General features: G+C 43.0%; 1 protein-coding gene across 3 annotated transcripts in view; it reads left to right on the plus strand.

Annotated features, from left to right (window-relative positions):
- The window catches only part of LOC122559103 (protein bassoon-like), a 368,910-nt gene that overhangs the window by 284,896 nt on the left and 68,266 nt on the right, over window positions 1–15,748 (plus strand). For all 3 annotated transcript variants that reach the window (XM_087994486.1, XM_087994487.1, XM_087994488.1), the window contains exon 5: window positions 4,928–12,241. In XM_087994486.1, coding sequence (XP_087850612.1) covers window positions 4,928–12,241 — 7,314 coding nt within the window. The remainder of the gene's footprint in view (window positions 1–4,927; window positions 12,242–15,748) is intronic.

Here is a 15,748-nt window from a genome sequence, read left to right on the forward strand (position 1 = left end):
GTGAATTACTGGTGGGTCTCAGTATCAAGGGGAAAGTATTTGCAATGTTTAAATTTGTTATTCAGGGAATTAAATCAGAGTTCTAAATTCTAATGACACAAATGAACAAGACTTCTACACCGCATTTAGCAAAAGAGTGTTTTTATTGCATAGTTGCTTTCACAAATAGTTCAACAGTTTTCAAACTTTTCTGTATTTTCAGATAATTATTGACAAACTGTCAATATTGATTTAATCAGAGAACCCTCTTCAAATATTGATAAATCTCCAGTGAATCTCTCCATATTCTGATTCTCCTGCTGTGAGCTCTTCTAACATCTGAAAGGCCATTTCTGTATGTTCAAAAGGAGTATCGCCGCACAAACCTTCTGTTTATTCATATGTACCAACAGAAATATCTCAGTATATTAACTCAGAACTTGGAAGAAGCTGCACACTGCATGTTTAATTCTAGCCCGGCAGAAAAATGATGATCTTGTACATCCCACTTTGAAAGCCTTTAGCTATAAATTAATAATGATATCAACCTCAAGACTTTTAGCAATACAAACTACTTCTTTACTGGTTTACACCAGCTATAATCCCAAGACTTAGTATAGTGTGGAGATTTAAGCCCAGTGAAACACTAGAGCACCATTAGAGCAATTAGTCAAGTAATTAATTAATCATCTTCCATTGCAAACTGGGACAACATCAACAACTTAAATTTATATTTTGTTTCAACTTAAAAGAAGCAAGCTTAAGCAGTTTACAGAGTATAATTAAATAAAAATAGCTATCGAGCTGAGGAGGGGGGCACGGTCAGGGATATGGCAATAAAGGTGGATTTGGAGAGGAACGTGTTGACAATGTCAAGATTTAAACGTAGAATTTCCTGAAAGATTATCACTAAACAGTTTACATATATTTTTCTGGATTCGGAAAATGTGGAAACAAAAATGCTTGTTTTATCTTTGAAATGAGTGTAACATTCAGCCTTAACTGAAATTGCTGGAGCAACTTTGCATGTCTGAAAGCATCTGTGGAGAGAAAGCAGAGTTAACATTTCGGGTCCAGTGACCCTTCTTCAAAAGAGACCTGCTGACTTTCTCCAGCAATTTCTGTTTTTGTTTACTTTCCAGCATCCACAGTTCTTTGACTTTTTTGTAATATTCAGCCTGTTGCTTTTCAGAACTTCAAGTATTATCCATGCCAAAGCACTCTGCACTTACTCAACACTGTTAAAACACTGAAGTTACCCTAGCCAAAGTTATAAATGGCATCCTTTACTGATTGTTACAAAGTTGGATTGTACTTCTGTGACATTCAATTCATCATTCACTGCTCTCATACCCACCAGCAACCTAACACTGCACCCACTCATGCACGTAACCACATACCAATCCACTCACTCAGTTACCCACCCCTCACCTATCCCTTGTCACACATGAACCCAATCACTCATACTCATTGCTCATACACCCACCTACTGCTTTCACACTCATGCACACACTGTTCAACCAACCACCCCTCACCCATCCCTCTTGTTGCCACCAATGCCTCGCACACCCACCTTCCTATTTACTGGCACTCCTCTGCAGTGCAGGCTGCCCTGGCTGCACATTGAATATGTTTCCAGCTGATGATAGCACTGAGCAAGTTAGATTGCCAAGTGAAACCTGGCTTAAGAGACTATGCATTTTAGTTTTGCTATCTGTTCACCAAGGCGTTCAATCACTGAACAAACTCACTAGAGGCTGCTGACGTATTTTCAACAAAAGAACATAAAAGTTATTACACAAAAGAATCAAAAGACTTCAGATGTTATACTGTACATGCATTATTTGGAATGGTGCTATCGCAATTATCAGAAATAGAGATTTGCTGTTTTAAACCCAGCAACTACAATACAGTTAATCAAAATGTAATGAAGGTCAGTCACCTTGTCTCCACTTTAAAGTTTCATGGTTTATGAAGTTTTCTTATTTGTACTTCCAAACACTTTCAGAGCAAAGAACATATAAGTTTTTCATATTCTCATTTACAGCAATTTTCTTAAGACATTCAGGACCTTTCCCCAAACATCACTTTTGAAGACAGCTAAACTAACAGCATCTTCTTGCTCACACTGATTCTGCCTGAATATCTGGGTGGTTCTAGCTTGGGTTTTAGTACCTTGGGGCATAATTTAAACTGGTTGAATTCAAAAGGTTGTGAAAACAGCTCATTACCTGAGCTACATCTCAAATGTTACATCTGCAAATGATCCAGCACACTCTGTGCCTGCATTCCGACACATGACAGATGGTTGCCAGTTTTTCAATTTTCACTCATTCTCTTAAAGGTATAGTACACGCCTTCAACTCCACAACATTAGCAAATTAAACTTAAAGCTACATGTGGTTCACCAACTTTAGAAACTAAGTTTCCAAACAGTAATATATATTGAACCTTCGACACAATTGCTTGAAGGACCGTTCCACTGGCCTTCAGAGATCTGATATCAAGAGCTTTGGTTGAGATTGAAAGAGTGGAGAGATTGATCTATTTGGTCATTTCAGGACCCACAGCATTAGAGTGGAAGAAAGTCATCCTCAATTACAAGGGACTGCCTAAGCCGAAGAGGGGAGAGATTGGGCTAATAGATTCGGACAGTCAGATTAACAGGAGAGAAATTTCAGGACAGGCAGACAGAAAGAGACAGAGTGAGCACCCATGATGCCAAAAAAAGGAGAGGGATTTTTGTGTGCAAATCAAGAAGCAGTCAGAGAAAGAGCTCAACAAATAAAGGGGGGAAAAAAGGAGATAGAGCAAGACAGATTTCAGAATACAGCATGAGAGGGGCAAGGTACAGGGAGAGCACAAAGAATTCTCTGAGCAAAATTGTGCATATCTTATTCTTGTTTTTACAAAATGTCACTAAATATAATGCAGGATTCCAATTTTGAGACATTTATACTGATTGTTCATACTGATTGGCAACATATACTGATTTGTTAGTTGTTCAATAGCCAGATATCATTCATGTGACCTCCATGAGACTCAAATGTATGATAGCTTGCTTGCACTGAGTAAGGCATCAACATTAATATTTCTGTTTGAGCAAGACCTTTTTAAAATAATCATCCTTTTCGATTTAATGTGCTGTGATTAACTTGTACTAGGCAAAATGTGATATGATTTTAATTTATATTATCATTCACTATTGTACAGCAGTAATGCCGTGTTTCTCAAAAATCTGTCAATATTTTTTATGTGAACCGATTAGATTTTTATTTGAACGCAATTTTAGATCCAAATGCTTGCTGCTTGGCTTGGTGGTCAAGGGGTATGTTTCTCACTTCAATGTTCTTGTTAAATCAATATGTGAAAGTGTGTCTGGGTTCTAATCTTAGACAATCCCTGATTATTTGCCTTAAATTTAATTGTTGGAGTCAGGAGGGTCCCAGAAAATGGCTATTGAAACACCCCTGTTTAAGAAAGAAATGAGGCAAAACACAGGGAAACTATCAGCTGTTTAACTTGACCTCAGTAATTGGTAAGATTATTGAGGATGAGATTGCGGGGTACTTAGAAGTGCATTGCAAAATAGGTCTGAGTCAGCATGGCTTTGTTAAGAGGAGGTCATGACTGACAAATCTGTTAGAATTCTTTGAGGAGGTAACAATCAGGTTAGACAAAGGAGAGCCAGTGAACGTGATCTATATAGGTTTCCAGAAGGCCTTTAACAAGGTGCCGCACAGGAGCCCATGGTTTTAGGGGCACAGTACTGTATGGATAGAGGATTGGCTGATTGGCAGAAGGCAGAGAATGGAGATCAAAGGGTCTTTTTCAGGATGGCAGCAGGTGATGAGTGGAGTTCCTCAGGTGTCTGTGTTGGGATCACAACTATTCACGTTGTACAAGAAATGGTTTGGACAAATGAATTTAGCTTGTTGCTAAATTTGCAGATGAAAAAAGAGAGGTGGAGGAGAGGTTTTGTTGAGGAAAGGGGCAGAGTGCAGAAGCACTTGAACAGGCTAGGAGTGTGGACAAAGAAATGGCAGATGCAGTATAATGTAGGACAGTGTGAGATTATGTGCAGTGATAGGAAGAAGAGAGGCGTAAACTATTTTCTAAATGGGTAAGGCTTTGGAAATCTGAAGCATGGACTTTAAAGTCCTAGTTCAGCATTCTCTTCAGGCGGACATGCAGGTTTAGTTGTAAGTTAGTAGGGCAAATGAAGTGTTAGTCATTTATTTCAAGAGGGCTAGAATACAGTAGCAATGATGTACTGCTGAGACCATACAAGGCTCTTGCCAGACCTCATTTGGAATATTGTGAGCAGTTTTGGGCTCATTATCTCAGGAAAGATGTGCTGACGTTAGAGGAGGTCCTGAGGAGGTTTACAGGAATGATCCCCAGGGATGAGGAGTGGTTAAGGATTCTGAATCTGAACTGAATGGTGAAGGGGGAATCTGATTGAAACTTACAGAATACTGAGAGATCTGGATAGAGTGGATGTGGAGAACAGCAGGAGACACTCCGACCTGAGGCCTTTGAATGAAGAGACAGCTCTTTAGAACTAAGATGAGGATGAATTTCTTCAGCGAAAGGGTGGTTAATCTGTGGAACTCAATATCACATAGGGCTGTGGAGGCCAAGTCATTGGGTGTATTTAAGGTAGAGATGTGTTCTTGATTGATAAAGTGATCAAGGGTTGCAGGGAGAAAGCAGAAGAATGGAGTGAGAAACATATCAGCCATAATCAAATGATGGAGCAAACGCGATGGATTGAAAAGCCTAATTCTGTGCACTTCTATCTTATGGTCTCATGATGTCCCATGTAATTTCTGTCATTAAACAAAATGCACAAAATTCTGGTACTGTGTTTGTGACACAAGTTGTAAATTGCAAAAGTAGCAGTGCGATTACTGTTTACTTACAATAAATTTCTTGTTGTTTTCAGGAATTGAATAAAGGCTATCCTCAAGAACTTTCACGTAGCCCACAGAGTTTAAGTGATACAGGCTACTCGTCTGATGGTATCTCAAGCTCTCAGAGTGAGGTTACAACATCAGTGCACCACGAGGCACAAAAGCTAAACGAGTCTGGTCAAGTGCAGCAGAGTCCAAAGAGCCCTTCAGAATTTAACAAGTTGGAGAGCAGTGTACGGCCATTGCTGGAATCCCAAAGTGTTCAAGATAAGGCTAAAAGAGGAAGGACTGCTCAAAGTTCAAGTGAAGAACAAAGAGAGGGGCATAGACCCCGATCACTTTCAATTACGCCAGAGTCTTATAGTTCAGATGAAGAGCTTGAAGATATACAAGAAGAGGATGAAGACACTTTTGAATTGGACAACCAAAGTGAGCGAAGAGAAAGCCTGGAATCCTTGGATGAATTTGGCAGGAAATTGCAACATGGCTATGTTGAAGACCGTAGTGGAAGTGCAATATCAACTCCCCATGATAAGACCATACAACCTGGAGCAGAATTAACAGATGAAGAATTTATGCGAAGGCAGTTGTTGGAAATGAGTGCAGAAGAGGATAATGTCTCTGTGGAAAATGAGGAGTTGGATAGCTATGCTAAACGTGTTAGTATGAAGAAGAGTCAGAAACACAATTTAGAGTCCAGTAAACAAAGCCCTTCAAAGCAACATCTGGATCCCAGTACAGTTAGCAACTACGAAGATACAACACTGGAAGGTTATAGTGGGGAAGACAGCCAGTCATGGCAAGAACAGAAAGAACATGAAGATACATACAGGGAATCCCTAAATCATGCAGAAGAGGATGCAGTGGGAGAACCATCTGGGCTACGACGCTTCAAGACTATTGATTTGAACACTACAAACACTTATATTAGCAGAGATGTTGAAGGTTGTAATGAAACAGAACTCAGCATTGATAGAGAACCTGAACTTGAAATGGAAAGTTTGACTGGGTCACCAGATGAAAAATCAAAGGGTGAATACTCATCCACATTGCCACCCTCAACACCTACTTTTTCATCAGGCACTTCACCAACATCTGTCTCCTCATTGGAAGAGGACAGTGACAGTAGTCCAAGTCGGCGACACAGACTTGAAGAGGTGAAACAGCAGAGAAAGGCAAGACATCGATCACATGGCCCTCTGTTGCCAACTATTGAGGACTCTTCTGAGGAAGAGGAGCTACGAGAGGAAGAAGAACTGCTTCGAGAGCAGGAGAAGATGCGTGAGGTGGAACAACATCGCATTCGAAGCACAGCACGTAAAGCAAAAAGAGACAAAGAAGAATTAAGGGCACAGAGAAGACGTGAAAGATCCAAAACACCACCAAGCAACCTTTCTCCAATCGAGGATGCTTCTCCCACAGAAGAGTTACGCCAAGCTGCAGAAATGGAAGAACTCCATCGATCATCTTGTTCTGAGTATTCACCCACGATTGATTCTGAAGCTGAGGGCTTTGAAATAACAGCCTGCAGATTATACAAGTCTGGGAGTGAATACAACCTCCCATCATTTATGTCCTTGTATTCTCCAACTGAAAAATCAACTACCAGTAGTTCTTCAGTAAATCAAAAACCATTGAAAAGTGCCGAAGAAGCATATGAAGAAATGATGAGGAAAGCTGAAATGCTAAAGAGCCAGCAGCCGGTGCAGACAATAGCTTATGGCAGTTCTTACCAGCAAGATGATTACATGCAGAATAATTACAAGTACCAATCTTCAGATGTCTACACTTACTCGAACAATGAAATAACACTATCTCAGACAAGCTTACAAGGTGAGCTTCAGAAAGCAGAGGCATATGAGGTCACTGTGAAAGCTGCTGCACAAACTCCAAAATTGTCCCGTTCGCCATCGCTGGAGCTCCGCCTGCAGCAACAAAATGCTCAATTACAAAACCTTGAGAGGTCTTTTCAGGAAAAGAAGCTTCTTGATGCACAAAGTGCTTATACGGAATTAGCAAAGCAAACAGACGCACTTCTTACACCTGGAACGAGCCCTACCCAGTCATCTGCACCAATGTCTTTTATTTCATCCCAAGCTAATAGAGGCATCCCTGATGTTCGGGTAACTCAGTATTTCATGAGAGACGTGCAAGACCAAAGCCAGACTGCAATATCAGTTGGAACAAAGGTTGACAGCTCACAGATTGTAACAGCCTCTTACACAACATACAACAAAAAATCGGCTGTGACTGTGGCCACTGCAATAGTAAGTCAGTCCTCGATGTCTGCACGATCTTCTCCCATCGATCGAAGTATGGGATACATCCAAGTCAGGCCATCAGATCCAGGAATTTCAACACCATATTGCTCTCAAAATAATATCTCAGGGGGTAAGAAATTCAGTGATTCCTATGGGGCACCAAATCTTGATGGAGCATCCACACAGACCCCTGGGAGCTTTTTCAAATCGTCGAGCCCTGAGGAGCCCCTTTCCCCATCATCACAGAGAACAGTATCCAGAACTGACATGCCAACAATTTCCCTGTCCAGTGATAAATCCACCACAGAATTCTCAACACAGACTTCCAATGCCAGAGTTGTCTTGCCTTCTAATATGCCCATGGCCTCATCACCTTCCACAATGATGGCTCAGGGTACTCAGACCTCAGTGAGGTCACCCCGACTCACTCGGCAAATATCGTCTCCCGAGTCCACGTGCATGGTTGTTACTCTGGCAGCAAATGTTTCATCCTCCGCCCAGCCATTAGCTGTCAATTCATCTGTGTCACCAAATGTCTCACCAACTCGATTAAATCGACAACAAACGTTGCATGGTTGGACTCAGTCAGTGGCTGCTTCAACGCAACATGTTCAACAGCCCATGTATGCCAAGTCTTCATCACAGACTGATAGAATACCCACTCAGAGAGGACAGATATCTTCAACTGTTGTCACAACTTCGACTGTGCTTGGTCAAGGTGTGGTTCCTCTGGAAAATACTTTCAACAAAGCATCATGGATGTACCAGAATGCAAATGCAAATATAAACTCAGTGGAAGTTTCACGGACATGTAGCTCAATAGTAGATCTCCGAACAGCTGCTAAATCACCTCCTGTCATCATAACAGATCATGGAATGGATTTGACATCTTTAGCTACGGAAAGTAGGAAATATTCACTTGAATCAGACCAGCTTCCATGTCGTCAGTCCACTGCTGTGCAGCCATTAATCATGAATCTTAATATGCAGGAACATCCAAATGTAAATACGACAGTGGGCGTAACGATAACATCATCAATGCTTATTTCCCAATCCAAAGTACCAAAAATATATGGAGATCCTTTCCAGAATCTCATGGATCTCGGTCATGGCACAGCCACAGCAATCTGTCTCTCTCAAGCAAAACAGCTTGAATCAATGGTCCAGCCCATTACTGTAACAGAAAGTGGAACCAATACAGATATGGCAATAGTCACAACAAAATCAGGCTTTACGAGTCAAATCCAGCCACATTTTGCTAGATTTAACTTAGCTAACCAAATGACTCCAGTGCGTAAACTGGACATGTTTGTGAATCAGAGCAACATTAATAACGCCATTAGTGTTAGTGCCGTGCCTCGACCAGGACCTCATGATAGTGGCTTTGTCACTTCACAGGTACACCAAGAAGCATCACTGGAATTAAAGCCATCTGCTCCTCCAGCAAACGAGCTTGGAGCGAAAGCACACACGATGGTGCAGCTGGATAGCACAGCAGCTGGCACAGTTACAAAGCTGATCAAACAAGATCCTCCTCCAAATGCTCTGGATTTGACTGGATCCAAACCAGAAAGGGCTGTTTGTTGTGACGTTGTGTATAAATTTCCTTTTGCTGGTAGCTGCACAGGGTCATTTAACTCAGGCACCCAGGTCTCAGAACAAGCAATGGCTGAACCACGGCTCAGCGACAGGAATATTGCTCAGAAGTACTATGACAACAGAGCTCAGGAGCCTGTTGACAGTTACCAGTATAAAGAGCCCATGGCTAGTTACCAGGAAGGTTCTAATTTGTACAAAGAGCACAAAACGTTCCCTCAGGTATTTTCTGGGCGACTACATTCGTCTATGTCAGACTCTAATTTGTTAGAAGCTAGTATTAATTACAATCTAATGAAGGACGAACCTTTTTACCACCCGCCTGGAGGAGATGCAGCTGTAGATCTGAGTACAATGAGACAGTCCTACAGTTTATCTTTCGGTCAGGGGAGGGATTGGGAGCTTGGAATGCAGTATGGTTCCTTCACTGATCTGAGACAGCAGTCAGATATCCTCAGCCAACCCACACCAATTCGAAGATATAGTTCAATGTCTAATATTCATTCTGGATATGGCTACTCAATGCGAGAGGATCTGCCTAATTTTCAAGAGGCTAGTTTGGCCCAATACAGCGCGACCACTGCTCGTGAAATTAGCAGGATGTGCGCAGCTCTAAATTCCATGGATCACTATGGAACACGATATACAAACAGTTCTGACTCCCTCCAGTATGGACCGGCTGGGCGAAATGCTCACTGCAGTGAACTCGCTAGAAACAGTGCAATGTCACACCATCAAGGAATGCTGCCACTAAAACAAGACATGATGTATCATCCAAACCTGTCTGACTCTCGACGTCGGATTGCGGTGCACGGCTTTGGCAACATGCCACAAGCAGTACGTTTGAGAGCCATTAGGCACATGTATCCTTCAGTGGCTCCCGTGAGAGCACCTGATGGCATGATTTACTCTACAATCAACACTCCGATTGCTTCCACTCTCCCTATTACGACACAGCCAGCCTCGATCTTGTGTCCAATGTTAAGGGGCGTTTACAGGCCCTACTTGCCTAGTAATATCGCAGCCGTGCCACTGGCCAGGTTGAGTAGACTCCCTCTTGTTGCACCAAGGATGCCTGCTGCAGCTCCTGGGCTGTACCGTTATCTGCCTCCAAACAGGTTTCCAGCTGCTCCCACAACTTCTGCTGGGGAAGCACCTATATATCTTGGGAAGCCTGGAGCAGCACCCAGTAGTAATGTCCGAACTGGAGGTGTAAATATAAGTCAGCTTGTGCCGAGCCAGACTACGCAGAGGCCGGAACAAAGTGGTATTCCTCAGCACAGTGCTTCAGCTCCTGTGACTCAGAAGTTTGTCTGTGATGCTAATCAGTCTAAGCAGCAGGCTGACATTGGGCTTATCCAGCAGCAGCAGCAACTCCAGCAGCAAATGCAACCACAGCAATCACAAGTGCAAGTTCAACAGCAGCAGCAATTACAGTCGCAACAAGTGCAACAGCAGCTGCAACAGCAGCAATTACAGCCGCAGCAAGTGCAAGTCCAACAGCAGCAGCAATTACAGCCGCAGCAAGTGCAAGTCCAACAGCAGCAGCAATTACAGCCGCAGCAAGTGCAAGTCCAACAGCAGCAGCAATTACAGCCGCAGCAAGTACAACCACAAATGCAACAGCAGATACAACAGCAGCAAATGCAGCCACAGCAAGTGCAACAGCAACAAGGTCAACAACAGCTACAAGTTCAACAGCCACACCAAGACCAGCAACTGCAGCAACAGCTGCAAGCAGAACAGCAACTTGAACAACAGAAAGAACAGCAGCTACAAAAGCAACTGCAGCAGCTATTGCACCAGCAACTGCAGCAACAAAAGCAACAGGAAGCCCAGCAAAGTGACACTGCAAGGTCTGGTGCTGGTCGAAGGAAGCACGAAGATAAAGAGGAAGAGCATCAGCGAAAGCAGCAGCAAGACCACATGCTGCTTATTGAGCGGGAACGTGTGGAGTTGGAAAAGCTGAGGCATCAGCGTCTGCAGGAGGAATTAGAACGCCAGCGCCTGGAGTTGCAGCGCCATCGAGAGAGTGAACAAATCATAGTGCAACGCGAGCTTCAGGAGCTGCAGACCATTAAGCAGCAAGTCTTACATCAACAGCAGGAGGAAAGGCAGGCCCAGCTTGTGTTACAGCGAGAGCAGTTGGCACAACAAAGGCTGCAACTAGAGCAGATTCAACAGCTCCAACAGCAACTGCACCAGCAACTGGAAGAGCAGAAAGTACGAAATACAGTAAGTTTCCCTGCAGTTTGTGACCCTTCAGGCAGGATCAATCCACACAGTATGTCGGAGATGGCTATTGAAATGCAAAGGACTATAGCTCAGAATGGGCAGTACTGGCCTGTGAACCAGCCGTACATAGAAGGCGGCCCTGTTGCCACTACTACTCAAGAAGCATACGTATCTCCACATCACAGAGCATTTATAGAAGCACCACAACGATCCACTTCTGAACTGTCTCTTCGAACTGACGAGCACTGGGAAAGTCGAGCCATCAAGAAGCGCAACTCGGTGCCTAGGCTAAGAGATGCTTATGAGGGAGATGACACATCCTTACGTGATCAGTATGTAGTTAAGAAAATAGCAGACTGTAGTGTACAGACTGATGACGAGGAAGGTGAAGAAGGCTACTACATATCCCGTCGGAGAAGAACAAAGCGGAGTGTGGATTGCAGTGTACAGACAGATGATGAAGACAATGGAGAATTGGAGCAGCCTACTCGTAGACGCCGTTCCAGGTTCTCAAAACATTCAGATTCAAGCACAGAGCACAAGCGAGAAGCTTCAAAGGGGACCTCGAGTATTGCCATACAAACAGTCAATGATTGCTCTGTCCAGACAGATCAAAATGAGCTAGGACCAGTTTCTCCTGCCATTCACATCATACCTGACCCACGAGTGGAAATTGTAAGATACATATCTGCCCCTGAGAAAACCTACAAAGGAGAGAGTCTTGCTTGCCAGACGGAGCCAGAAGCACAGTCACAAGGCATTGTTGTCCCTCAGTTTGCAATTCCAACCACCATTAATCCCTACTCTACTAACATACAGATTGTAACATCTGGCCCACTAGACCAAACCAATAGCAGGCAGCAGGGAATTATGATTGTCCCAAAGGCTGAGAAGAAGAAACCAGATCCATTGGAAATAGCATATCAGTGTCACCTCCCGCCTGAGCCTTTGCCTCAAATGACTCGCCAGCCTCCAAAGTCTCCACAGGTTCTATACTCACCTGTCTCACCACTGTCCCCACATCGGCTTTTAGACACATCCTTCACTTCAAGTGAGAAGTTAAACAAAGCCCACGTTACTCCTCAAAAACATTTCACCACTGAATCACCTAAACGACAGCCAAGTCTGCCTCGGCCAATCAAAGTCATGCAGCGCTCCATGTCTGACCCGAAGCCTGTCAGCCCGACCTCTGATGAATCTGGGAAACCTCGATTTTTTGCTCAACATCAACAGCAGACCCTGCATGGCAGTCAGGTATGAACAGCATGAATTAAGATAGTATAAGTAAGTTTGGTGTTACAGAAGTACAGCCTTACTAAAGATATCTAACCATCTGAAATGTGTTCATAGCCTATCTGATTTGGTATATTTCTGATCAGGGTACCAAGTTTCTCTGAAATGCCAAAATATTTTAGTTTGGGGAGGGGGGAGCACTGAAGAGCCTGAAATAAACAGTAAGTTACATGGACTTCATATGTACTCTTTGCATGCTTATGTCAAATTATTTTTCTTATTTTAATCTATAAGAAATCTATATACCTCTAGTAAATATCTAATGTCCCTTAAACAGGAGAGTGAGGAATTTGTTACTGATGTGCAGATCTATAAAGTAAATGTAGCTACAAGATTGTAAACCTTGAAAACATTTTCCTTTACTTGAAACTAAGTCAGACAGTCATGGCTTATAGTTTCCATACACCAAGAATATGTTGTTGAACTTGACTTCAATCATTGAACAAATGTTGAATTTAAGAACCCAATGTTTCATTTTGCAGCATCCATGCATAATGCTATCCCCTTACCTTTGTTGGTTCTCATTGACATCACAAGGGAATTGTTAATAATTATGAAGTCAAAAGCTAATGTGAATAATAGCTACAAGGAATTCTGTTTTTCATGGTTATTTTTCTCAAAAGAACAGATTAGAAGATCTAGGTGATGGTTAGTCACTGCTTGTCAGAGTGGACAAAATCCAGTTGTCATTCTGGATTTATTAAAAACTTCATTTGATATCTCATGAATGGTAGATCGTGTTCATGTGATTCTGTCCTGCAGAAGAGGTGCATCTATCCCTGTGCATCCCTGTGTATACCTCATTCTTAACATTGAAGATGCTGAGAAAAGGCCAAGTACAGGTAGACAATCCTTTATCCAAAATTCTGAAATCCAAAGTATTTTTCCTGAAGTTTTTTCTCATTAATAAGGTGGTTTGGCATGCAAACAGTTAATGCGACTCCACACCCATTTGACCCACGTCACTCAGACGTGACATAGCGACGTGGCCCAGCACTGGCAGGCAGGCATCAATTCTGTCTCATTGCTCATAGTAATCACAGGTGGGTCTGCTGTTTTGTAACTTTTTTTTATTTTACTATGAAAATGTCATTTAATCCTTTATCTGCAAAATTCCAAAATCTGAAAGACAGCTGGTCCCAAGGGTTTCAGATAAAGGATTGTCTACCTGTACCTATTTCTCATTTTGAATTCTGTCAAACATTTAGTAAGTCTAAAACAAAAACAGAAATGCTGGAGAAATGCAGCATATTTGACAGCATCTGTAGGGAGAAAGCAGAATTAACATTTTGAGTCTAGTGACTCTTCATCAGAAATGATGACAGCAGTATTTATACTGTATTGGGCATGTTGTGGGGTGAGGGACAAGAGGGGGAAGAAGGAACAGGTGACTGGATAGGTTAAGACAAGGCCCAGAGAGAGATAGATATGATGGTAGCCAGATGAGGGGATGATTGATAGGCCAGTACAGAAGCTGAATCAGAAATGATGAGAATTGAGAGAAGGATAGAATGGGTCAACTGTGTTGAAAGTAATCCAGGTCATGTGATAATAGCCCTCAGAGTGGGTGAGAATGGGTTAATTGTGCTGAAAGCAATTCATGTCCTTTGTGTGGAGCCACAGAAAATGGGGGAGATACTAAATGAATATTTTGCATCAGTATTCACTGTGGAAAAGGACATGGAAGATATAGACTGTAGGGAAATAGATGGTGACATCTTGCAAAATGTCCAGATTACAGAGGAGGAAGTGCCGGATGTCTTGAAACAGTTAAAGGCGGATAAATCCCCAGGACCTGATCAGGTGTACCCGAGAACTCTGTGGGAAGCTAGAGAAGTGATTGCTGGTCCTCTTGCTGAGATATTTGTATCATCGATAGTCACAGGTGAGGTGCCGGAAGACTGGAGGTTGGCAAACGTGGTGCCACTGTTTAAGAAGGGTGGTAAGGACAAGCCAGGGAACTATAGACCAGTGAGCCTGACCTCGGTGGTGGGCAAGCTGTTGGAGGGAATCCTGAGGGACAGGATGTACATGTATTTGGAAAGGCAAGGACTGATTAGGGATAGTCAACATGGGAAGTCATGTCTCACAAACTTGATTGAGTTTTTTGAAGATGTAACAAAGAAGATTGATGAGAGCACAGCAGTAGATGTGATCTATATGGACTTCAGTAAGGCATTCGACAAGGTTCCCCATGGGAGACTGATTAGCAAGGTTAGATCTCATGGAATACAGGGAGAACTAGCCATTTGGATACAGAACTGGCTCAAAGGTAGAAGACAGAGGGTGGTAGTGGAGGGTTGTTTTTCAGACTATAAGCCTGTGACCAGTGGAGTGCCACAAGAATTGGTGCTGGGCCCTCTACTTTTTGTCATTTACATAAATGATTTGGATGCAAGCATAAGAGGTACAGTTAGTAAGTTTGCAGATGACACCAAAATTTGAGGAGTAGTGGACAGCGAAGAGGGTTACCTCAGATTACAACAGGATCTTGACCAGATGGGCCAATGGGCTGAGAAGTGGCAAATGGAGTTTAATTCAGCTAAATGCGAGGTGCTGCGTTTTGGGAAAGCAAATCTTAGCAGGACTTATACACTTAATGGTAAGGTCCTAGGGAGTGTTGCTGAACGAAGAGCCCTTGGAGTGCAGGTTCATAGCTCCTTGAAAGTGGAGTCACAGGTAGACAGGATAGTGAAGAAGGCGTTTGGTTTGCTTTCCTTTATTGGTCAGAGTATTGAGTACAGGAGTTGGGAGGTCATGTTGCGGCTGTACAGGACATTGGTTAGGCCACTGTTGGAATATTGCGTGCAATTCTGGTCTCCTTCCTATCGAAAAGATGTTGTGAAACTGGAGAGGGTTCAGAAAAGATTTACGAGGATGCTGCCAGGGTTGGAGGATCTGAGCTACAGGGAGAGGCTGAACAGGCTGGGGCTATTTTCCCTGGAGCATCGGAGGCTGAGGGATGACCTTATAGAGGTTTACAAAATTATGAGGGGCATGGATAGGATAAATAGGCAAAGTCTTTTCCCTGGGGTTGGGGAGTCCAGAACTAGAGGGCATAGGTTTAGCGTGAAAGGGGAAAGATATAAAAGAGACCTAAGGCGCAACTTTTTCATGCTGAGGGTGGTACGTGTATGGAATGAGCTACCAGAGGATGTGGTGGAGGCTGGTACAATTGCAACATTTAAGAGGCATTTGGATGGGCATATGAATAGGAAGAGTTTGGAGGGATATGGGCCAGGTGCTGACAGGTGGAACGAGATTGGGTTGGGATATCTGGTTGGTGTGGACAGGTTGGACCGACGGGTCTGTTTCCGTGCTGTACATCTCTATGACTCTATGTCATGGCAGGATCAGAGTTTTGGGAAGGATTAAAAATAAAGGAAGGACAGTCAGGCAGTAAAGTTACTGAAGTCAACATTGAGTCTAGAGGTTGCAGGGCCTCAAGTGGAAAATGAGATGTTATTC

Source organism: Chiloscyllium plagiosum, unplaced genomic scaffold (assembly GCF_037043375.1).
Source record: "Chiloscyllium plagiosum isolate Xiang-an unplaced genomic scaffold, Cpla_swu_hap1 HiC_scaffold_14, whole genome shotgun sequence".
Lineage (NCBI taxonomy): Eukaryota > Metazoa > Chordata > Chondrichthyes > Orectolobiformes > Hemiscylliidae > Chiloscyllium > Chiloscyllium plagiosum.